At 40.0% G+C, this 24,521-nt stretch overlaps 1 protein-coding gene across 18 annotated transcripts in view; it reads left to right on the forward strand.

Moving 5' to 3' along the window:
* The window catches only part of LOC122556528 (teneurin-2-like), a 1,106,639-nt gene that overhangs the window by 993,564 nt on the left and 88,554 nt on the right, over positions 1 to 24,521 (forward strand). For 14 of the 18 annotated variants that reach the window (XM_043703277.1, XM_043703278.1, XM_043703280.1 and 11 more), the window contains 3 exons: positions 12,632 to 12,832; positions 15,899 to 16,096; positions 18,226 to 18,372. In XM_043703277.1, the coding sequence (XP_043559212.1) occupies positions 12,632 to 12,832; positions 15,899 to 16,096; positions 18,226 to 18,372 (546 nt within the window). The remainder of the gene's footprint in view (positions 1 to 12,631; positions 12,833 to 15,898; positions 16,097 to 18,225; positions 18,373 to 24,521) is intronic. The other 4 variants (XM_043703279.1, XM_043703282.1, XM_043703285.1 and 1 more) reach the window with 1 other exon arrangement.

Raw genomic sequence — 24,521 nt, forward strand, 5'->3', positions numbered from 1 at the left:
GAAGCGCAACCCACCCATACCCCTACATTTACCCCATACCTAACACTACGGGCAATTTAGCATGGCCAATTCACCTGACCTGTACATCTTTGGACTGTGGGAGGAAACCGGAGCACCCGGAGGAAACCCACACAGACACGGGGAGAACGTGCAAACTCCACACAGTCAGTCGCCTGAGGCAGGAATTGAACCCGGGTCTCTGGCGCTGTGAGGCAGCAGTGCTAACCACTGTGCCACCGTGCCGTCCTAGATTGGGTTGGGATATCTGGTCAGCATGGACGGGTTGGACCGAAAGTCTGTTTCCATGGTGTACGTCTCTATGACTCTATGACTCTATAAGTTGTTGTTGTTATTCTGTATCCATTCAGTGTGTTGCAGGCAGCACATTAAATTTGACACTTCCCAACTATTAACATGGCCACCTGCACTCCCTATTTTGGATGACATGTTAAGTCAGATGAAAACGCTATTTGGTTCCAAAGTGGGCTTGCCAATTCAAGCTTTCTCTTCAATAACTGAAATAAAACATAAAATATTCTTTTAATGCCCCCACAGCCTCTTTGCTCCTTTTCACCCCCTGTCACTCCATTGCAAATCTAGGTCACCTAAAGCCCCCTATGCATCTTTCTCGAACCCTCATACCCCCAACACTACTTTTAACTCCCCTAACATACCCATGGCCCTTCCTACCCTCTATGCAACCCTATTTCCTGCCACCAAAACCCAATGTCAATTCACTGCTTACTTCCACCTACGTCCCTTCCCTCCTTTACAAATGCCCATGTATACAGGAGAAAAAAAGAAGATCCTCATACTTAAAGGTTTACATTTCATACTACATTCTATTCAGAAAGTTACTGACATTCACAAAAATACTTTTCAGACAGTTCTTGATTAGTTTGACACATTTTGGCAGACCTTGACAATTAAACGCTTCTTGACAGATTTGACACTTCTTGATGGTGATAGGTCTTTTACAGGGTTGACCATTCAAATGATTTTATACACCTTTTACAGACAATTTTCTCAACAGTTCATAATCCCAGAGGGTACATGACCCTCGCCCCAAAGGGCACCAGACTTAGCTCTATCCCCAACCCCCCCACCAAATACAGCTATCTTAAATCCACCTCCTTGCCAAAGTATACCTGACCCCCACTCATTGAGACCATATTTAAAGATGTCCTTCACTCTCCAAAGGGGTACCTAGACTGGCTGTCCAAAGGAAATGCAGATCTGCTCTTACTTTGTCTAATCTCCAGACACCATCTTCAAGACATCAAGGATTCCACAATATGATTCGACTGGAGACAGCTGCTCATTTCAATGGCTTCAGCAGACTGCACATGTGTGAGTCACACTGTGCCTTAAATCCTACCTCTGTGTAAAGTGCAAAATGATGGGTTTTAGGAAGAGGAATTAAGTCTGTGACATACTTCACAATTTTCACCATGACGGCAAATTAAAAGAATTATTAGACTCTCACAGCACAGAAGGCAGCCATTTGAGCCAACGTGTCTGTCCTGGCTCTCCTTACAAGCAACATGTGCCACTCCCCCACACTCTTTCACATCCTTGCGCACTGATGGTAGTTTTTTTGTGCTTGTAATCTGTGCTGTATGTATTGCAGAATGTTGAACATGCAAAAATGTTGAGGAGAAAGTGAGGTCTGCAGATGCTGGAGATCAGAATTGAAAATGTGTTGCTGGAAAAGCGCAGCAGGTCAGGCAGCATCCAGGGAACAGGAGAATCGACGAAGAAGGGCTTATGCCCGAAACGTCGATTCTCCTGTTCCCTGGATGCTGCCTGACCTGCTGCGCTTTTCCAGCAACACATTTTCAGCATGCAAAGAAGTTGTTTATTTGAAGCCTCCAAAAACATACACATTCCAACCAACAAATAAGTTGTGGATACTTTATGATCCTTTAAGTAGCACTGGTTGACAAGCTGTGTAGACTATGATGATGCATAGGCTGGCGTGTAGTGTTGGAAAACAGTGGTTTCAAATCAATGTTACGTGAAGTCATGCCACCACATTACTGTTTTGCTTGTTATGGTCAATCATAGGCTTATGCTTATGCACAAACCTTTTTATATTGTGCCCTATACATTTCTTGGATCCCAGTTTCATGTTTTTGTTGATGGTGTAATCCCTAAAAGAAACAACTGCCTTCTGTTTTTCATAATTTGTCTCCTTTGGTCCAGTCCTAAAAGGCAAACAAAATTAATTCCTACATTTGTATCACATCTTTCACAATCTCAGGACATCCCAAAGCATTTTATAGCCAATAATGCAATTCTAAAGTGTAGTTACTATTGGAGTGTAGCTAATGACATGGAGAGAGTTTACATTTCATTGGTCTCCTGTTCAAGTTAATTGCCATTCATATTGTGGTGGCTATAGTGTTTGTATAAATGGCTGACAGGCTGCTACATAAAGTGACCCATTAGCAATCTGACTCGTACAGCATATCTGACATGTTAGCATGTTACACTGACACTCATCAGCTAACAGGTTCACATACTGACTGTAGAAAATATTCATACATTGTGAAAAAAAGCCATCCAATACCTAGTTTGTACAGTCACTGGAAGAAGTATTGGTCTGTCATACTAGGATCTATCATTTATTCTCTAATACTTGAGCTTGATTGGTTGTAATCTGATTTTCTTTCCTTTAATACTGGAAGTTACAAAATTGAAAGTTTTGGGGATATCTCCTTTAGTGAGACAAATCAATGCACTTTGAGTCATGGAGTGTTGCTGTGGTGCATTGATAAGAGTGCTTCTGGTCCATATTAGACATTGTTTAATACCAATGTTCAGGCTGGTTTCTTTAAATCAATAAAGTACATCCTCAGTTAATCAATCATCCTTGCTAGTGCCACATCAAAATAATTGGAAGTGAGGCAGGTTGTGGCAATAAAAGGTCAAGTTACATGTCAAGCACAAGTAGTCTGTATGTGGATGGCTGTGAACAGTGAAACTAGGCTCACAGTAAAGCTGAGTGATGAAATGTCAAATAAAAAAACACAGGAAGTGTAACACCTGATAATAGAAACTCCACAAGGAACTTGGCAGAACTTCATTGCAATGAATAGAAATATAACAGAGTAACAATTGGGCCGATTTTTAATGCTCCCCACTGATGGTTTTGCAGGCCGGAGAGCCTGTAAAATTCCTCAGAGGGTCTTCCTATCAGACTGATGCCTGTTCCAAAACATTTCCAACAATTTTCCATTGGAATGGCTGAGGCTTCTTCCTACACTGCATTGCATTGCTCCAGATGGCTGGACCCAGGTGGTAACGTCAGACGTGGCTGTCACAGCCTGGTGCCATGGCCTCAGCTCTTGGTTCCGGGGTAGTGCCTGTGCACTGCCCCAGCTACCTCTGGATCCCTGCCCTCAAAGTGGGATGCCAGTTTTCCCTTCTCTGCCATGTCCAGGACATATACCAAGAACTGTGCCAGGAAGCTCTGGATTGACGATGCTTGTCTGGCAGCTCAGTGACTTTTAAAGATCACACTGCCACCAGTAATGTCAGTCCATTCGAGACCATCTCAACAATGGCAAATTATTATGGGTACAGTCAGTGGTAGGGTTATAATCAGTGGTAGAAAGGAGACAGAATCAGATGAGAAGGGCACCATAAGGGTGGGGAAAGTAGTTCATGAGTAAAATTTGATGAGATATGGTGAGAGACCTGACTAGGCCTCACAGCAAGAAGCTCTTCTAGTACCTTGATGGAACTGACCACCAGAAAAGCTCAAGCTTCAGTCCATGGTTTCCTTTTTCATTTGAATTCCTTTAAAATTTTAATTGTCTTAAAACAGCATTGGTTGTGTGCATTGAAGATAATATTGGCTGTGTGTTATCCTGTATCTGGTTAGCTATATGATCTTCTGTGCACAGACTCAGCGAACTACATTCTTTTCTTGTACAAGTACACCATCTGCTATGTGTTATCCTGAGTAAACACACTGCTCGCTCTCTTATCCTCCTTGTGACACACTCCTCAATCTTTATTCTCTCTGGCTACATCAAAAAACACTTGATTTCTTTGTATTTGATTTGCTTACAAGACACTCCATTGCATTTCTGTCCAATATCACACTTGGCACTGGTAACAAAAATCTGTTGACATCATTCTACATTCTTTTCTGACAGGTATGTATTGTTATGGAGAGGACAGATTTTCTTCTAAAAGCAGCAGTATTTTAATTATCCATATACTGCAAGTTAACTGTTCAGATGACGTATGAATCCTTTGCTATTTTACTGCTCACACAGTCCAAACTGTGTTTTACTTTGTGTATATTATGCCTCAACAATTTTGTCGTATTTCAGTAACTCAAGTTCAGCATTATTGGGAACTATAATGTGGAAAAAAATTGTCATTTAACTTGCTCTCAAATTCTCAACATTGTTTTCAGTCTCCATGTTGCTGTTCACTATGTCTGAGCTGCAGAAAACAATAATATTTCAGATGCATTATGGCAGGTTAATTTAGCCTCACTGGAGATAATAACTCTCTTTTTTAAATCTGGATTGATAGAACTTCCAAATGAATACAGTTGCTCGCTCACCAAAAAAAGTGCCATAAGCGAAATTCCTCCCCATGATCCACAGCTGATTTAAAGTCGGTGGCTGAAATTTCTATCCTGTGATTTGTTGTTACATTTTTAAGAAGCCGTAAAGGTCTGAGAAGGTGACTTCTTGAAATCTGAACAGTGGATTTGTTTCCTTTCTAGGTGTGTTGGAGATAAAGTCAGCCCTGACTAGCTTGACTGGATAAACATTATCACATTAGCTGTTCATTTTAACCCTCTGCATAACCTTTTTTGAGCCGTTACAAACCGGAGTCCCAGGTTTCATCTTTGTGTTGATGTGTTTGAAAAGACATGGGCTGAGCGAGCTGATAGCACGGTTGAGACAGCAGCAAAGCTGGAATGATGAGCAGAAAATTTCGGCAGAGTTGTATTTCCAAGTGGCTATCTTTTGACCATTACCAGAAATATACTGAAGAAAGGACAGAATCAGTTTTCTAGGCGAAAGTGGGCACTGCAGATGCTGGATTAGAGTGGTGCTGGAAAAGCACAGCAGGTCAGGCAGCATTCGAGGAGCAGGAAAATTGATGTTTCAGGCCTTCATCAGGAATGGTGCTGCTCCTCGGATGCTGCCTGATCTGCTGTGCTTTTCCAGCACCACTCTAATCTTGACGCAGAATCGGTCTTCGTTGTAGACAGCTGTAGTGTCTTTACAAAAATGGCCATTTTTTAGCTATTACTATCAGGGAAATCAGGGTCGTATATTCTGTGTTCTTTAGGTAGGATGAGGACAAAGGAATAAAGTGGAGAACAAAGATTTCATGTCATTTCCACTAAAACTTGCTGCAATAATCAGAATAGTAAGTTGGCGACAGATTCTTCTGTGACTGCTGTTCTTGGAACAGAGTCTGCCCAGAAGCTCCCTCTGGTGTCACTAATATCCTTTTAATCCTGCCACATATTATACAAAAACAATCTATTGTCCTCCAAATTTGAATGTGTGGGAAAGTGTGACTGTTTGCCGGCAGACCTCCTTTTTTATAAAACGTTCATCCACATTTTAGAATGAAATATTTTTCCAGCAGAATTATGAATGAATTCATTTTGTTTCTTCTTTTTAGATGCAGCATTAATTCACTAATACATTCCAGCATTGCTCTGTCTGTGACATTAATCAATACAAGAGCAACTGATTCAGCTAAATCGAAATTGAAAACCTAGTAAAATCCAAAAGCTATGTTTTCTCCCCAGGGAATTCTGCCCAAGCCTTCTTAAAATATGAGATTTGATGGTTTAACAGCCAAAGTGATAAGAATAAACTGCTGCAAATACATCAGAAATTTTATTAAAGGATGGAAATGATTTTATTGATCTGTATTTCTAAAAAGAATGGACTCAGCTGATTTGTATGCAGTTCCAAGCTGTAGAGCTTTAAGGAAATGGAATTAGAGATAGCCGATCAGTGAAAAGAAAGCTCACAAAGTAACATTCAAGCTCTGAACATTCTGTTTATCATATTTAAGTTGTTTATAATATTTGCCTTGTGTAGCCATGACACAAGATTTGATAATTGTCGTTTGCAATTTATGCTGCATAAACCAAGCTCAAGTATTACTGAGCCAAATACTCTCTCTGAACATTGAAGGCATTTTTTTTTTTGTTTGACAATCATGGTTTCTGCCATCTAATTGTATGAAAAAGAATCATTAGCAGGGTTACAAACTTAAATTCTTGTACTGCACCAACTAAAAAAGGCTGACTCCTGGATTATGGTTCAATCAGGACATCTGCATTCACATTGTTACAATCCCCGTAGAAGCTGATAACATTTAAAAGAGAAATTTGAAATTTTTGTCATAGTTGAAAAGCATGACATGTTGTGGTTGCACATTTGAAGACTTTTATTGTAATAAAAAGATGAAGACCACTATTAAATAAACACTATGCTCGCATGTTTTGAAGTATGGAGCAGTGCTTTACGGGTATATGTTGTACTTGTTCTTTAAGTGAGCATTCAATTCTCCCAGAATCTGTCCAAATTGATATTTGGGTCCCAGAGTTTTACTTGCATTCTTTTCCTTTCCCAGCTTACTAACCTTTTGTCCAGGATCTGTCCTTCACAGTGAGAGCTTTCCCAGAGATTCTTGAGTGTCAGTCTAGTTTTAACTCCAAATAAATTTAATCTTTTCAATGGGAGTACAGGTTCCTTCATACATTTCTGTGCAAAGACATTCAGCTCTAGGCTCTTCTCTCTTTGAGGTCAGATGGATAAACTTTTCCTTTGGGACATTCAGTGACATTTTATGCAAACCTATAACCCAGTCTGACAATGGCTTCCTCTGCACCATTTCCTTCTCAAAACTTATTTGCATGACAACACCAATCTTATAGGCCTTATACTCAAGTAAGAAATGCTATTAACTATTGGTTGGATTCCGACTCGATCATATCCTGGAATCAAGTGGACAGATTAAATCTGAACCTGACATTCTCAAGACTTTGGAAACTACCAGCCTTATGACTGAAGACACAACTGCTGTCTTCTCTGTCTCCAAACATGAACACCACACCTCTCTTTCACAGGACACATGTGTTGACAGGCAGACATCAGAACAGGTCACGTAACTTCCTTTGCTTGGCCCCAAATCAACGACACAATCCCAAACATTTACTTCATAATTGCAACAAATGTCATGATTCCTCCTCTCCCTTTTCCACCATCTATCAAGACCTTTATGCCATCACCATTCTTTGTGTAACTCTTTGCGTGTTAATTTTCAATGTGATCACAGGTAGGCAGTTACAGAATTTACAGATAGAAGAAAGGTCCATCGATCTGTATGTTCAGGAAAACGTAAGCAAGTGCAGTAACTTGAGATTGGTGGAAAAGAGAGATTACATTAACAAAAAATTAATGTAACTGTACTCTTCAACTTGGCCAAATCTTGGCTTCATTAGAATCTACTTCCTTGATTCTTAAGCAGGGCAATGTTCAGTTTCCAGGTGAAAGTTATCAAACAATGTATGTATCATTGTCCTTTGACCATGATTCTTTTACCAACTGGGAGACTTTTGATCTCTGAGTTCATTTTCTGGAACACCTGGGTACAGAGCTGTCCAAATATAAGGTTCTGTTACCTGTCTGTGAACTCATAAGGGAGTAATTACACCAGTACCTAAATGTTTAAGCTGACACAAAACATTGCAGTAATGAATATTTGTCAAGAATATTATCAATAATATGTGTAGACCTCCCACAATGAAACCTGTTCTCTATTTAAACTGGAATTTGAGCACTACCTTATAGTGTTCTATGCCTGAAGTGGGGAGATGGGGGCGGGGTTTCCTGACCACAGCATTATGACCACCACAATAGAAGGCGCAAGGAGCCAGGTCCACCCCAGCCAGCCAGAATGGGGATCGAACTCCATACTGTTGATCCACACTGACCATTCAGGCAACTGAGCCTGAAACAAGTTTATAAGATGATGGATGGCATGGATAGAGTGGAAAATATGAGGCTATTTCCCAGGTTGGAGGGGTCAATTACTAGAGGACGTAGGTTCAAGGTACGAGGGGAAAAGTCTAAAAAGAGATGTGTGAGGTAAGTTTTTCACATAAAGGGTGGTGAGTACCTGGAACGTACTGCCAGAGGAGGTGGTGGAAGCAGCATTCAAGAGACACTTAGACGAATACATGAATATGAAGGGAATAGAGGGGTACGGATCCTTTAAGTGAAGACAGTTTTAGTATGGAAGGGCAAAATATGTCAGCGCAGGTTTAGAGGGCCAAAGGGCCTGTTCCTGTGCTGTTTTATCAGTTTTTGTTCTTTGTTTTTTTCAAGACGTCCAATTAGTCCACACTGCAGTGTCAACACTCTCTTTTACATAGATGTTGTAGGCTAAAACTATCAATAAAGATGGCAGAGGTTTCACTTTCTTTCCATCACATGAATGCCTCCCCATCTTACTGTCTGCCATTGGCATTTGTTGGAAGGATTTACTAGTTAATACTCAGTTATTATTGGCTGCATTATGACCACACTTTCCTTGGACAAGAAGTCCAGGAAAGGGACTTAATCCCAAAACATCTGACTCAGAAGCAGGGATGATTGCCCTCTGTGACACTTGACTTACAGATATATGCACGAATGTTGATTGCCAGTTTTTCATATCATATTGATGTTTATTAAACAAAATTCAATTGGCCATAAAATTTTCTTTACAGTCAGTACCTAACGTAAATAAGGGTGATTATTCATGCACAGTGACATTTGAAATTTTGATAATACCTCCAAAATATTCCTTCCAGTAAAAGATGAGATGTCAGTGGTAATAGCTTTATGCTGACAGAAAGTTGTGAATATTCACTGAAAACAAGACTTCCTACAGCCAAACACCCTTTTGAGTGCTTTATTTTGACATGTTTGAATTACTTAGTCTTGGATAAAGAATGTTATTTGCAAGGAACCTTGGCATTTGGAGCCTTTTAACCACAGATTCAATTCAACAGTATCCTTTGCTACAGCAAGTGACAGGAGCAGGGATATAGCCAGTTAGATCTTGCCTTCTTCCAAGAATAAATTTCAATTGAAGAAGGTGTTTTTTCATCTTTAATACCCAAGTTCAAAGCCAGCCAATGCTTGCAATTGAAATTTTCCTTTGTTTGTTATTCGGTTCTTTTAAACAAGTGCTTAGTTTGACTCTAAATTGACATTCCCACCCAGAAAAGCCAAAGGACTGTTGTAGGAAACAAAAAGTTGTCACACTGATCCAATAGCCCAAAGTTTCATTTTGTGACCCGGTATTGGTAACTTTAATCTAACCACAGTTTCCCTAACCTGTGAGATCATGCATAATATTCACGAACAAAGTAAATTTAAGGAGCAATGTCCTCTTCATAATATGTCATGCAAGAGAATTTTCCACGTAACAAATACAGCTACACTGTGACAATCTATGGTCAAATAATAGCTGGATGAATATTGGAACACTATTTCAGTCACAATGGGATTTCACTCATATTCATCATTTTGGTTAACTGCATATGATTTGCTCAGTAATGCCTCCCAGCCAGTTCTTCAATTATATCAAATTGCTTACTATTCAAAAAATGCTTAATGTTCAAAAAAGGCAGAGGACTTAATATAGGTTCTCTGTAACTCCTTCCAGAAAGGAATTCCGTTCTTTGCTTTAAATTTCGTATGTTTAATCAATTAAATCCAAATTTCATCACATAAGTTTTGCAGAATGTTCAATCAAACCTTTGTTTTTGAAGGTGCAGTGTGATCTTACTCAAACAGTTTATGCAGGTGATAATGTGAAGATTATTGCCTTGCAAAGAGAAACTGAGGAATTCTAAAAATTGAATTCACTGATCTGCTTCTGTCTCCAAAGAATCCCCTTTCTTGTACACATGCCTTACCTCTATTTTCAAATATTGCCAAATTTAATTTGCCCAATAATTTCCTCATGGATGTCCACCCAATACAATTTCCAATTCATTCAAAACTTCACATATCTCTCACTAAACCTGTTCTCCCATATTATCAATTCATACCAATCTCCATTGTCTCTTATTTCAAAGAATAGTACAGCACAGGAACAGGCCCTTCAGTCCATCAGGACTGCACCAAAACATGGTGCCTTTCTAAACTAAAAACCTATTGCCTCTACACAGTCTGTGTCCCTCTACACCTTGTCTATTCATATATCTGTCAAGATGTCTTCTAAATGTTGCTTCATACCTGCTTCTACTAACTGGTCTGGCAATGCAGTCCAGACACTAACCACCCTATGTGTAAAAAGTTGCCTCTCACATCATCTTTAAATTTTCCCCTTTTTGTCTTAAACCAGTGTCCTCTATGTGTTCCAATGCATCAAATTCATAATCTCATTCGAATTTACAGGTCATTTCATTTTCTTCACTCACCTTTTGGAAACCTCTTTTGGTGTTACAATTTCCTACACATTCATCTATTTTAGTTTTGATGGCAGAATCTGTAATCATCACAGCCTATCTTTTCAATTCTCTTCTAAACTCCTCTGCACTATTCTTGATCTCACATTGAGAAGGTTCCAGTGACAACTACTTATTTAATAATTGTTTTCTTCATCTGTATTGCTTATTGTCTATTTCTGCTGTATTAAGTGTGTGGATCATTTTCTATATTGAATGCTATATCAATGCAGGTTGGCAAACTATTTGAGAAAAGAAAACAAATGCACAGATCTTTTAAAAAACTGACATTTATATAACAATTTTCATGAGCACTGAAGTTAAAAGGACTTACAGTCAATTAAGTACTTTTGAAGGACAGTTACGTTTTAATATGAAAAAAAAGCAGTCGAAGAATGTGGTGCTGGAAAAGCATAGTCGGTTAGGCAACATCCAGAGAGCAGGAGAGTTGACACTTCGAGTATAAGCCCTCCATCAGGAATGAGGCTTGTGGCCCAAGGGGGCTGAGAGATAAATGGGAGGCGGGTGGAGCTGGGGGGGAAGGTAGGTGGGAATGCGGGGGTAATGGTGACAGGTCAGAGAGGACGGTGGAGCTGATAGGTGGGAAGGAAGATAGACAGTTAGGATAGTTCAAGAGGGTGGTGCTAAGTTGGAAGGTTGGATCTGGGATATGGTGAGGGGAGGGGAAATGAGGAAACTGGTGAAATCCACATTGATCCCATGTGGTTGGAGAGTGCCAAGGTGGAAAATGAGGTGTTCTTCTTCCGGGCGTCGGGTGGCTAGAGTTTGGCAGTGGATGAGCCCAGGACTTGGATGTCCTTGGCAGAGTGGGAGGGGCAGTTAAAGTCTTCAGCCGCAGGACGGTGGGGTTGTTTAGTGCAGGTGTCCCAGAGATGTTCTCTGAAACGTTCCGAAAGTTGGCATCCTGTCTCCCCAATGTCGACGACACCACATCGAGAGCAGTGGACACAAAATGATGTGTGTTGAAGTACAGGATTCTGTTGGATTCATTCTACTGTGTCTGTTGCTCTCAATGTGGTCTACTCTACATTGGGAAGACTGGATGCCCACTTGCAGAACTTTTCAGAGAACATCTCTTGGACAACCACGCTAAACAACCCTACTGCCCTGTGGCCGAATACTTTAATTCCCCCTCCCACTCCACCAAGGACATGCAAGTCCTGAGCCTCCTCCAGTGCCAAACTCTAGCCACCTCATCTTCCCCCTTGGGATCCTCCAACTACACAGGATAAATGAGGATTGTACCAGTTTCCTCATTTCCCCTCCCCCCACCTTACCCCAGTTCCAACCTTCCAGCTCAGTACTGTCCTCATGATCTGTCCTACCTGCCAATTTACCTTCCCACCCTCCCCTCTGACCTATCACCTCCATCCCAACCCCTATTCACCTATTGTATTCTTTGCTACCTTCTCCCCAGCCCCACTCCCATTTATCTCTCAGTTCCCTTGGGCCACCCTCTCATTCCTGATGAAGAGCTTATGCTCGAAACATCGACTCTCCTGCTCCTCAGATGCTGCCTGACTGGCTGTGCTTTTCCAGCACCATATTCTTTGACTCTGATCTCCAGCATCTGCAGTCCTCACTTTTTCCCTATTAAAAAAAGCAGCCAATTTTCATACAGCAATATACTACAATTATGAGATCATGGCCAGATAATCTGTATCTGGTGATGTTGCAAGAGACATAAATATTGGCCAGGACATTAGGGATAATCCATTTGGGCTTCTTCAAGTGTTTGATGTTTGTGCTTGAGTTTTGTGATGGGATTTGAAGCCATAATCTTCCGACTACCAACTCAGCCACAGCTGACACCAGCCAGGTATAACCAATTAAATTTATCTTTTTGAAGACCGCGACGCTCTGTTCAAGATATTTAAGTAATTAACTAATTTATTAACGTCTAATTTGTGGTTAACTATCTCACTTAGTTGCTGCGGTTAGAATAAGCCATTGCTCAATCATTGAAACTTTTGTGTAATCACTGGAATTTGAATTTGTAAAATATCAAGTGAACTTTAAACTGTCTAAGTTAAAATGTGTAAAATTGAAATTTCCTCATAGCATCTGCAGTTTTCCATGATTTTCATCTCTCTTGATATCTTGCAGTGGACTGTTTGGATCCAACATGCTCAAATCATGGAGTGTGTGCCCAAGGGGACTGTCACTGTAGTCCAGGTTGGGGTGGATTAAATTGTGAAATCCCTAGAGCTCAGTGCCCAGATCAGTGTACAGGACATGGCACCTACATTCCAGAAACAGGCCTCTGTAGCTGTGACCCAAGCTGGATAGGCCCAGACTGCTCAGTTGGTAAGATAAAGCAGTTAATTCTCTGCATGACTAATCAGTAAAATGATGACTGTACCTAAGTTCCACTCAATCTACACCTTAATTCCGTAATGAGACTGCAGGGTTTCTCCCCTATGAATACAATCATCTGAAATTCCTCCTGCCATTACTTTGTTAGAAGCATTAAAATTTGTTTTAAATTAATTGATTTTTTTCTGACTTTAGAGAGTTTTGTTTTAGTATGACCTGAATTATAATTATGAGGGAGGAGTTCCTAGTCAATGTGCTGCATGTCAAACAAGGGAAGGCACAGTGTTCCATATGCTACTAGGTAATGAAACACTTGGGATATGTCTCTTTAAGTTCTTCAGTGAAGAGAATAAGGAGCCTAAACTAAAGGTCTTGGAATGGCAGTAAGCCAAACACTGTAGCACAACATGTGATTTGAACTAGAATAACTGATTGAGAAAAATGGCAAATCAAATGACAGGATGGCCATGGGACATATTCAAATGCAGAATGAATACAATATGAGGTAAATACATTCCAGCTAAGAAATAAAGAGGCATATCAAAGACAGTGAGTAGTTCCATGGATAACCATAAAACCACAATAAGCACATCTTGGTCATGCCGACCCCGATATCCAGCTGCCGTTTCTAATCCCATCTCCCTGCACACGGCCCATAGCCCTACAGCTTACAGCACTAAAGGTTCAGATCCAGGTACTTTTAAAAAGAGTTTAGGGTGTCTTCTGCCAGCACTAACTCAGGCAGCAAATTCCAGACATCTGCCACCTTTTCAATTAAGAAAGTTCTTCCTCATGTCCCTTCTAATCCGTCTGCCACTTAGCTTGAGCCTTTGACCTCTGGAGTTTGAGCTCTCTCCCAAGAGAAATATGTTCCTTCTGTGTACTCTATCACTACCCTTCACAATTTTGTATACCTCAATTATGTCGCCTCTCAGCGTTGCCTGTTACAAGGAAAACAACGTCAACCTCTCCAATTTCGCCTCGAAGGTCTAATTCCGCAGCTCTGGCAACTTTCCAGTAAGTCTTTTCTGCATTATCTCTAGAGCAATTATGCCCCTCCTGAAATGTGCTGACTGGAACTGGTCGCAATAATCCAGTTGTGGCCTCACCAGTGTCTTATTCAATTTCATCATTATATCCCTAATTTTGTATTCTATACCTCTGCCAATGAAGGAAACCATTCCATATGCCATCTTTATAATCTTATCTATCGATACTGCTACTTTTAGAAACCTGTGCACTTGCATGCCAAAATCTCTCACTTCATCTATCCCTCTCAGTATATTCCTCTTATAAATAAACAACAATAGGGCTTAACAATGAGTTACTCGACAAATGTTTAAGAAATAAACAAGAAATATGACAGAATAAAATCAAAATACTGCGGATGCTGAAGATCTGAAACAAACACAGAGAATGCTGGAGAAACTCAACAGGTCTGTGGAGAGAAAAACAGAGTTCATGTTTCAAGTCCGGTATAACATACAAGACTCAAAACATTTGAGCCGTTCGTCTCTCCAAAGAAATGCTAAATGTCTAGAATGGAAGCAACAAGAGAAATTGGAAAGGCAAAGAACGATTATCATATAAGGCAAGTAGACAACATAAGGGAAATTTCTAAGACCTATAACTGCATTTGCAGAAAAAATTGAACTTTTCAAATTAAAGGGAACTATTTTGTGTTTAAAAATGAAATGTAAGATTGACTTTGTACTTATTTTAAAACTTTTCCTTCCTGTTGTGTTAATTTTGATTTGTTTGCTGAACTAACGCACAATTGATTTGGGTGGCTCAGGGGCTCAGTGATTAGCACTGCAGCCTCACAGTGCCAGGGACCCAAGTTCGATTCCAGATAACGGTAACTGTCTGTGTGAAGTTTGTACATTCTCCCTGTGTCTATGTGGGTTCCCTCTCACAATCCAAAGATGTGCAGGTTAGGTGAATTGGTCATGCTAAATTGCGTAGAGTTCAGAGATGAGCAGGTTAGAGCTAAATGTAGAGGCATTGGTTTGGTTTGGATACTCTTTGGAAGGTCAGTGTGGACTTGAAGGGTCTGGTCCATGCTGTAGAGATTCTATGAAATGATTAGACTGTGGTGTGTTTGGTATGAGACATTTTAGAAATCCAAATGGAAGCAAGATTTACACTCAATTTTAACCACCTTGCAAACATGTAGTAACGCAAGTGATGTGGCCATCCAGCTGTGGATGTTGGCTGACTCAGTCGGTTTTCATGATCACTTGCTGACTTTCCAACCAAAATAGCTACAGAACTAGCAGGAAGCAATTTTCCAGCTGCTAAACTTGAACCACATAGGAACACTGTAGGTTCAAGCTCCAGAATTAGGTACATTTTCTGGGAAATAGGAAAAAGACTGGCACAGAGCAGGCAAAAAGCAAAAAATCATCCTGCTCCTGAACAACAAGGAAACTTCAGAAAACATTTTGGTGGTTGGTCCAAGCAGGTTTACCTGGTCTAAAAGCTTCTTCTGCTCCCCCTACTCAAGCCTCAGGTGAAAGTAGTACATCAGGCCCCAGTGACACCATCGAAACCTAATCTAAATAATTAAAGTAAACTCTGCAGATGTCATTGTTGCCTAAAATTTTAAATTACAGTTGGCAAGATCAGATCCAGAAAGCAGTAAGTCCTATATTTCATTTTAGTTAACACTTTCCTGCTTCCCCTACAGTCAAAGGTGTATTTATGCAGTAACTGGCAGAAATTTTCAATAAAGGTTTCAGGTTAATCTAAGATCTTACTGAAGTTAAGAAAGCAGAGAGATATGATAAAAGGCTAGCTTTCAACATTCCTATCTTCCTTGTTTGATCCTGTGGAGACAATATTCAACTCAGCTGTAGAAAATAGCTTAACTAGCTTAGAATCTCAATCAGTAAGGAACGATGTGACACATCTGCCTTGTACTTTTGATTGAAAGGTTTTCCTTTGTAGGACTTGCAAAACCTAATAGAAACTCAAGTTCCAAAATCTCACATGGATGAGACTATATAATGCATAGTCTGATTGCTGTATCACTTAAAATCTGTTTCCTATCTTCAGAAGTGTGCTCTGTGGACTGTGGTACCCATGGTGTCTGCATTTCTGGTGTATGCCGATGTGAGGATGGCTGGACAGGTATGGCGTGTGATCAGAGAGTTTGTCATCCTCGCTGTGCAGAGCATGGGACCTGCAAAGATGGAAAGTGTGAATGCCGAGAGGGCTGGAATGGAGAGCACTGCACCATTGGTAGGGAACAAGGTTGATTGCTCATTTCTAATACAAATTTTTTATAAACATTAATAGTTTTATTAAATCATGCTCTCTGCATGTTTGCTAAGTGTATTTCCTTACAGTGAGTTTATAATCCTAGTTCTATAATGGCGTAAGATGGGAGGGAAAGGGAAGGTGAGAATATGAGTGCTGTTCCAATATCAGAAATGAATGGCAAGGTCAGAGGACAAGTCAACTTTAAGGACTCCTGTCTACCCACTATCGAACATTGGAAATCCCTTTCTTAATTACCTGCCTTGTCATTGGAAGAAATGGATTGTGGGTTCAAAGAAAGACTCTGAGAGACCAAAACACCCTCTAAAACTGATGTAACTCTTTAACAAAAGAAAAATTTTGAAAATAGCAGGTGACAAATACTTCCCTTATTTTCTTTTATTTCACCCTCCTCTTCATGCATTCTTGTTCCTCCTAATGAAAATTAGATTCTTTTTCTTGTGTTTTATCTCAGGAATAAAAATAATTCATTGATAGAAGTCAGCCACTGCTATCAGCCACCTCTTATTTACTGCTCTAAATGTTAGAGCTTAACATCATGGAGAAAAGTTGCCCAATTCTGAACCAGGTGTAAATTTGTACCAAATTTTCGAACATAGTAAACAAGAACACAAGAATGCTCAAGTTTTCCAACTCTCTTTCAGATTGTTCAGTGCTGCTACAAATGTCAAGTTTGTTTGTTTTCATCTGTGTTTGTTTGTTTTCATCCGTGTTCATTTAAATGGTGCCATCATTCCAATTCTGTGCAAATTCATTGGAGCTGATGGATGGATTTTCACTAATAAGACAGGTAGCGTGACCTTGGGAATTTCCCCACTCATTGTTAGGAAAATGTTAGATATAGAGGAATGAAGCAGAATCAGTCAGCATGGCTTTATGAAGGAGAAACCAGTCTTAACAAATTTATTAGAATTCTTGGAGGCGGTAACAAGAAGGATAGAAAAAAGGGAACTGGCAGATGCAATGTGTTTGTATTTCCCAAAGCCTTTCAATACATAGAGGGTTATCAGATAGACGGCTACTTAATAAGATCCCATGATGTTGGGGGTACCATATTAACATGGATACATGATTGGGTAAATAATAGAAAAGAGAGTTGGGATAAGGGGATACTTTAAGGATGACACCCTATGACTAGTGTATTGCCTTAGGGATCAATGCTGGGGGCATAATTATTTACCAAACATTAATCACTTCGATGAGGGAACTGAAAGTAGTATCGCCAAGCTTGTGGATGATTGTAATTGTATCTTTTACAAGTCAGTCATGCATTCATAATGATATGACAAAAACTTTTGTGGAAATGTCAAAAACAAAAATAAAAATAAAAAAGAGATTAAGCTCTGTTGAGTTTAGTGTGACTGCTAAAGAATGAATTCAGTAATGAGAGCATAATACTTATTCTCAGAATTGACAGGTGTGAGCTCCTTTAGCCCTTCTCTTCGCTGCTGTTGTGTCACACAGAACAGACCCACACCTGTGCAGATTTGTTGTTCAAGTCACCAATATGAATAATTTTCTTGAGCAAGGTAGCATTTTCCACTCTCGAAACCTCACCTCCAACAGAATTTGCTAAACTGAGGAAAGATAACAAGAGACTGCTGGAGCAGAATAAAAAATTTAACAAAACATTGTTGACACAGCCACAGTTGCACAAGTCCAGCAGCAACAAGAATAAGCTTTATCTAATTACTCTTAATTTAATCTGTGGCAAGAAGTTTGGAAAGTGCTACGTAATTTTCCCTTTCAGTTCACAAGCCAACCTTTTAGTTTTGAAAATTGGTTTGCCTGCTTCATCATTCATTCTAATATGGATTACTTTATAGTCAAATGGAATTACATTGGAGATTTAGCTTAATAAGTACGAAAGTCACACTTTATCCTTTTTTAGCATCAAATCATTGAATAGCTTTAGCAACTAAAGGTTAGATTCATACAATACTAACTGGCAGTCTTAAATCAATTCTTCATATAGACTTTGCAGCCTTAATGTGTTTTCAGGTTTTAAATGTATTAAGAAGTGCTAATAGGCACTTTGGTTCTTGCAACCGGATTGTCATTGATAATGTTTCCTTTTAATCTTTACTTTTTAAAACTAACAGATGGCTGCCCTGATCTGTGCAATGGCAATGGGAGATGCACCCTCAGCCAGAACAGTTGGCATTGTGTCTGCCAAACAGGCTGGCGAGGACCAGGATGTAATGTTGCAATGGAGACATCTTGTACAGATGGCAAAGACAATGAAGGAGGTGAGCCTTTGATGGGAAAATTGATATTGGGTAGAGAAATGTATAATAAGCTGCAGAAAGGATGCTATTAACCCCTCTACCCTTCTTGATAAATTGCAGTCAGGCATACATTCCATCTTATAAAATGACGCAGATGGTACATCGAATCATGGTCCCCAGGCAATCCAACCTATGCATCCATTTTCTCAATGTGAGAATTTCATGACTGCTCTGAGATGTTTATTGAAGGAGTTCTGGCATTGAGTTTGGGGACAATGAAATTAGTGCAGGATAAAGGTGTTGTGCACTCACACTCACATTCTAAAATTTTGTTTAGGCCATTGCCAGTCTTAAGTTTGGATTGTCATCGCACGAGAACAAGTAAAGAGTATGGAAATGGAGAATTCCAGTGCATGCTTTACTCATCTATTGTCTCTGTACCATGTCATCGTTCCTCCTTGATTTCCTTTTGAAGATAATCACTATCAAATATTCCACTTAAGGATCATATTTTGTTGCATTATACCCTCATTTTAACTCTCAACAGTGCTAAACAATACAACTCACCCCTTCATAATAACATTTTATGATCCACATATATCTCCTTTGCCATTATCTCGTATCCCTTCCCCATCCACATCAATTTGATTTTATTCTTCCGTCTATTAATAATGATTTCCAGTGATTTGCTTTTGATCCAATTGGAAGGAGACAGCTTGTTTTTAACCATTTTCCTTAATAGTTTTAAACACTTGAAACTTATCTCCATCCTTGTTCCAAGCCCATTATTATCATCTTCCATATTGCAGCATCCCATCAAAGTTGTAATTGATAGAATGGTGCTCTCAGCTATCTTGCATGTGAATACCCTGACCTGTGAGTTAATCTTTTAATCCATTTTTTGACTTACACACTTTTAAATGCAATTTCCACCCTTTTTATTCTAACACATTTGTTCATCACTGCCACCATTAATCCATTTCCCTTAGCTATAATACTTACTTTTTAGCCTGCCTTGACTGAATCTGAAGGATTTGTTTCCAGAAGTTGGTTTATTAAAGGTGTGCTCTCATGAGAGAAAGTCTTTTAACAAAGTGGTCTCAGCAATCGGCCCTTCAACTTCCACTGTTTAAGGATGATGACTATCTTCCGTTGCAATACTGCCAATTTTTCTATTCATGCTCTATTCTTAATTCTCTTTTTTTGCCCATATATCAGGAAACATTTTCAACCTGGAACATTAACTCTGTTTCATTTTCCACAGTCACTGCCAGACTGATTGTCTCCAGCATTTTCCATGTTTTTGGCCATTCATATGGTGCTCCCTTCCACAGAAAGCAGAAATTACATTCTTCATTATCCAGTTGAATGATACTTCACTGTCAGTCAACAGCACTGTTTCCACATGCCTAATATTTTTAAAAATTATGAGTATAAGTGCTCCATTGAAACAATAGAACATTTTAAACTTTCCCATCAATTTTTCACCTGAGCAGTGTGCAGCAGTTTCTTTGACCATCCAAGGCAATCCTACAGATTTGGAAACCCAACACAGAAATGTGCAGGAGTGATCCCAATGATATTTATTGCCCCTACATATAGAAAAGTGTCTAGTTTCTGCACCCCGACAGCAATGTGACTCAAATTTGGAGCTCAGACGCACTGGGATGTGCTTGGAACTGCTTGCTTTAAAAAATACTTCCAATTGTAAAAAAAGGATTCATTTCAACATTTTTTGTTTCGATCTGTTCATTTCTTTGATTCATAAACACAGCATTGCCAACTCTTGCTGGTCAATAGCAAGCCTAATGATTTGTGCAAATACTTTTTTCCAATACTCATTACTAATGTGGGAAACTTAAAGATTTATGTTTAATTTACCTACATCAATCACCTTCTTTATAAATTTCCATAAATTATATGGTTTGTGTGAATTTTGAATTGCTTTGAACAAAGTCATCATTGGAGACAAATGCAAAATAATGTAGATGCTTGAAATCTGCAATAAAACAAAGTGCTGGAGAGAGAAACGGAGTCCAATATGGCTTCTGTTCTGAACTGGAGAGAGAGTTGAAACAGTGATGGCCTCTATTCTGTAGATAATGGTAAGGAGGAGCAGGTAGAACGGAAGAGAAGGTCGGGCAAGGTTAGAGGATGAAGGAAATTAGAGATCACAGCTATCACACAGTGAAAGGCAAAGGGAGTGGCATTAATTGTAGAGGAGAGAAATGCAGATACAGCAGGTATGCATGGCAGAATGGATCTCACCTCTGCTTAAAGCAAAATCTAGAGGAATAGATTTGGAATAGGTGGCACGGTGGCTCAGTGGTTTGTACTGCTGCCTCACAGAGCCAGGGACCCAGGCTCGATTCCAGCCTCTATGTGGAATTTGCACATTCTCCATTCTCCAGTCTTCATGCGTTTCCTCTGGGTGCTCCGGTTTCCTCACACAATTTAAAGATGTGTAGGTTAAGTGAATTGGTCATGCTAAAATTGCCCATAGTGTTCAGGGATGTGTAGGTTAGGTGCATTAGTCACGGATAAATGTCAAGTAATAGGGTAGGGGAATGGGTCTGGGTGGGTTGCTCTTTGGAGGTTCGGTGTGACTTATTGGACTGAATGGCCTGTTTCTACACTGTAGGGACTCTGTAGTAATTCTGTACACACTGTGGCAGTGGGAGGAAAAAGAAGCATTGCAAACAAAATGGTGGGTGATGTTCTGAAGTTGTTGAACTCAATGTTGAATCCAGAAAGCTGTAAAGTGCCAAACAGGATATGAGGGGATGTCCCTCGAGTTTGCTTTGGGCTTTGTTTGAACACGACAGGAGCCTAGAACAGAAATGTGAACATGAGACCATGAAGGTGTATTCAAAAGGCAAGGAACCAAAGGATTGGGGTCATGCTGTGGACTGAGCAGAAGTGTTCCACAAGGCAGTCACCCTGTCTGTGTTTAGTCGCCCCAGTGTAGAGGATGTGGCACTGTGACCAGCGAGTACTCATAAACCAAATGGAAAGAACCACAAGTAAATCACTGTTATAGCTGGAAGGAGTGTTTGAGTTAAAAAAACAGAAAATACAGGGGAAACTAAACACGTCTGGAAGCATCCATGGAGACAGAACCAGAGTTAACATTACAAATCCAGTGTGACCCTTCTTTGAAAATGCAATAATTTGCTTTTAAAGAACTGCTTGAGGTATTGGACTTTGTGAAAGAAGAAAATAAAAGGATAACTGTTATACTTCTTATAGTTGCATGGAAAGGGAATGGATGGGGGATACGTTGTTGAGGGTACTAAAGGAGTGCATCATCTTGCCTCAGAATGGCCACTTTGGAGTGTTGACAGGGTTTAGTAGTGGTAGCATGTTGGAGGTCGTGGAAATGGAAGAGTTTGATATTTTGTACACAGAGCTGGTGGGATGGAAAGTGAGCAGAAGGGAAACCATTCTGGGAGGAAGGGAAGAGAATTGAGTGCAGAACTGAGAGGAGTGAGTCACATATAATTGATGCTCCTGTCAACATCAGTGAGGTTTGAAGGTTTAATCCTCAGTTGATGAAAAATGTCCACAAGGACACTTACCAATTTTTATACATGCACTATAGATGAGGGAAATTAAAGATCACAGCTATCACACAGTGAAAGGCAAAGGAAATGGCATTAATTTTAGAAGAGAGAAATGCAGAGATGTTACGGCAGGTATGAATGGCAGAATAGATCTCACCTCTGCTCAAAGCAAAATCTAGAGGAATATATTTGGAATAGGTGGCACGGTGGCTCAGTGGTAGCACTGCTGCCTCACAGTGCCAGGGACCCAGGTTCAATTCCAGCCTCTGTCTGGAATTTGCACATTCTCCCCATGTCTGCGTGGGTTTCCTCTGGGTGCTCTGGTTTCCTCACACAATCCAAAGATGTGGATTCTATTTGGAAGCATCACAGCATGGTATGGCAAATGCTCTTCCCAAGACCACAAAAAACTACAGAGAGTCGTGAACACAGCCCTGTCCATCACACAAACCAGCCTTCCATCCATTGACTCCAACTCTACTTCCCCAGTGCTTCAGGAAAGCAACCAACATAATCAAAGACCCCTCCCACCATGGCTATACTCTCTTCCACCCTCTTCTGTCAGGTAGAAGATGTAAATTGTACAAATAGATTCAAGAAGTTTCTTCCCTGCTGTTATCATGCTGAACAAGTCTCAAATGTTAATTCTGATCTCTCTATCTGCACCTTCGATGCAGCTGTAATGCTACTCTGCACTTTGTTCTGTTACCCTGATGCATTTTGTATGGTATGATCTGCCTGTATACAAAATACAAATGTCAGCATGCAAAACAACACTTATCACTGTTAATGATTCTTGAGAAGATTTGTAGCTCAGGTTGATGATATGTATGTAAGTTAGCTCGCTGAGCTTGAAGGTTTGTTTTCAAATGTTTTGGCACCACACTAGATAACATCATCAGTGAGAGTCTCTGGTGAAGTGCTGGTGCTATGTCCCACCTCTCTATTTAGAGGTCTTGGTTTCTTAAGGTTGATGATATCATTTCCCAATTTTTTTCAAGGGGAGCTAAATAGGATCTAGATCGATGTGTTTATTGACATACCACCAGCGCTTCACCGGAGACACTCACTGATGATGTTACCTAGACAGGTGACGAAACGTCTGAAAACAAACCTTCAAGCTCAGCGAGCTAACTTACGAACTTATTACTGTATCTCAGTATATGTGACAATAATAAATCAATCAATCAAAATGAATTCATATTGGAAGCGCCACTGTGGAAAGTAACAACATTGGAATAGATGTGACAGAGACAGAGAAACTGTAAGAGTGGGGAAACTGTAGAATGGAGTTCTTACGAGAAGCAGGATGTAAAGGGTTGTTGTCAAGGTAGTTGTGGGAATTGGTCAATTTATAATGAACAGCTTATGCCTGAAAATGGAAACACACAAGTCAAGGAAAGGAAAGTGAGAGTCAGAAATGGACAAGTAAAGGTGAGAGATGAGTGGAAGTTGAAAGGAAAATTGATTAATGTTTTCAGTTCTGGATAAGGGCAGGAAGTGGCACCATTATTGTCACTGATGTGCCAGGGAAACAGTTGTGGAAGGGAACCTGAATAGGACTGGATCACAGACGGCTCCACAAACCCCATAAAAATACAGGCATAAGTAGAATCCATGCAGCCACCTATGACTACACCATTTATTTGGAGAAAGTGAGACAAGATAAGGGAGAAGGTGTTAATAAGATAACATGGTCAGCCAGGCAGAGGAAGATTGTTGGGAATCGGGAGTACTCAGACCTGTGTTTAAAAAGAATAGGAGAACTCTCAGACCATGCTGGTGAAGAATGGATGTGTAAAGGGATTGGGCAGTGCCAGGGAGGAGCAGGCCAATAGATCCAGGAAACTGAAAATTATTGGAATAGCCACAAGTTATCAGAAGAATCACAGATGGGAGGTGACAAGATTATCGACAAGGGGAGAAATAAATAGAGTCAAGTGGAAAGAAACAAGGTCAGTGGGGTCAAGAAAAGATTAAATAATGAGTTAGCCAGTACAACCCTATCTTTGGAAGAAGGTGGAAACAGGCTGTATGTGGTTGGGAAACCATAAAGTAGGATGCTAAAGGGAGGACGATCTTCATAGGAGGTAAGGTCATCATTAGAGGAATTTGTTGGGAAAGAGTTAACGTCTGTGTAGCTGGAAAGATTGAGACCTGAAACATGAGGGAGCAAAACTGTCAACCTTAATATTGTGTGAGAGCTAAGTCAAACGAACTAGATTAGCCCTTCCTTCAGCTTTCCACAGATTAATTTCTGTGACAAGCATACCGCTGAGCACTGTTGCATTTGCTCCTGCACCTCACTTCTGTCAGTAAAATGTGGTCAAATCAGACATGAGCAGGAATCCTTGCCCAGCTCACCCAAAGTGATCCAGATTGAAGATTAATGTTGATGAAAATATTGACATAATTATTAAATTCAACAATGATTCGCCTTCAGGATTAAGAATATCATGCTGAAGTCAAATGAACTGCAATAATATTGTACCTATAGATGATATACATAAGCAAATAACAAAGTTGATGTGATTCTAATTCTCTGGGGCAATAACTGCCTGAGAACATCAAGTCTTCTTTTGTAGCTGATAGTACACCACTGAGACT

This window comes from Chiloscyllium plagiosum, chromosome 14 (assembly GCF_004010195.1).
Source record: "Chiloscyllium plagiosum isolate BGI_BamShark_2017 chromosome 14, ASM401019v2, whole genome shotgun sequence".
Lineage (NCBI taxonomy): Eukaryota > Metazoa > Chordata > Chondrichthyes > Orectolobiformes > Hemiscylliidae > Chiloscyllium > Chiloscyllium plagiosum.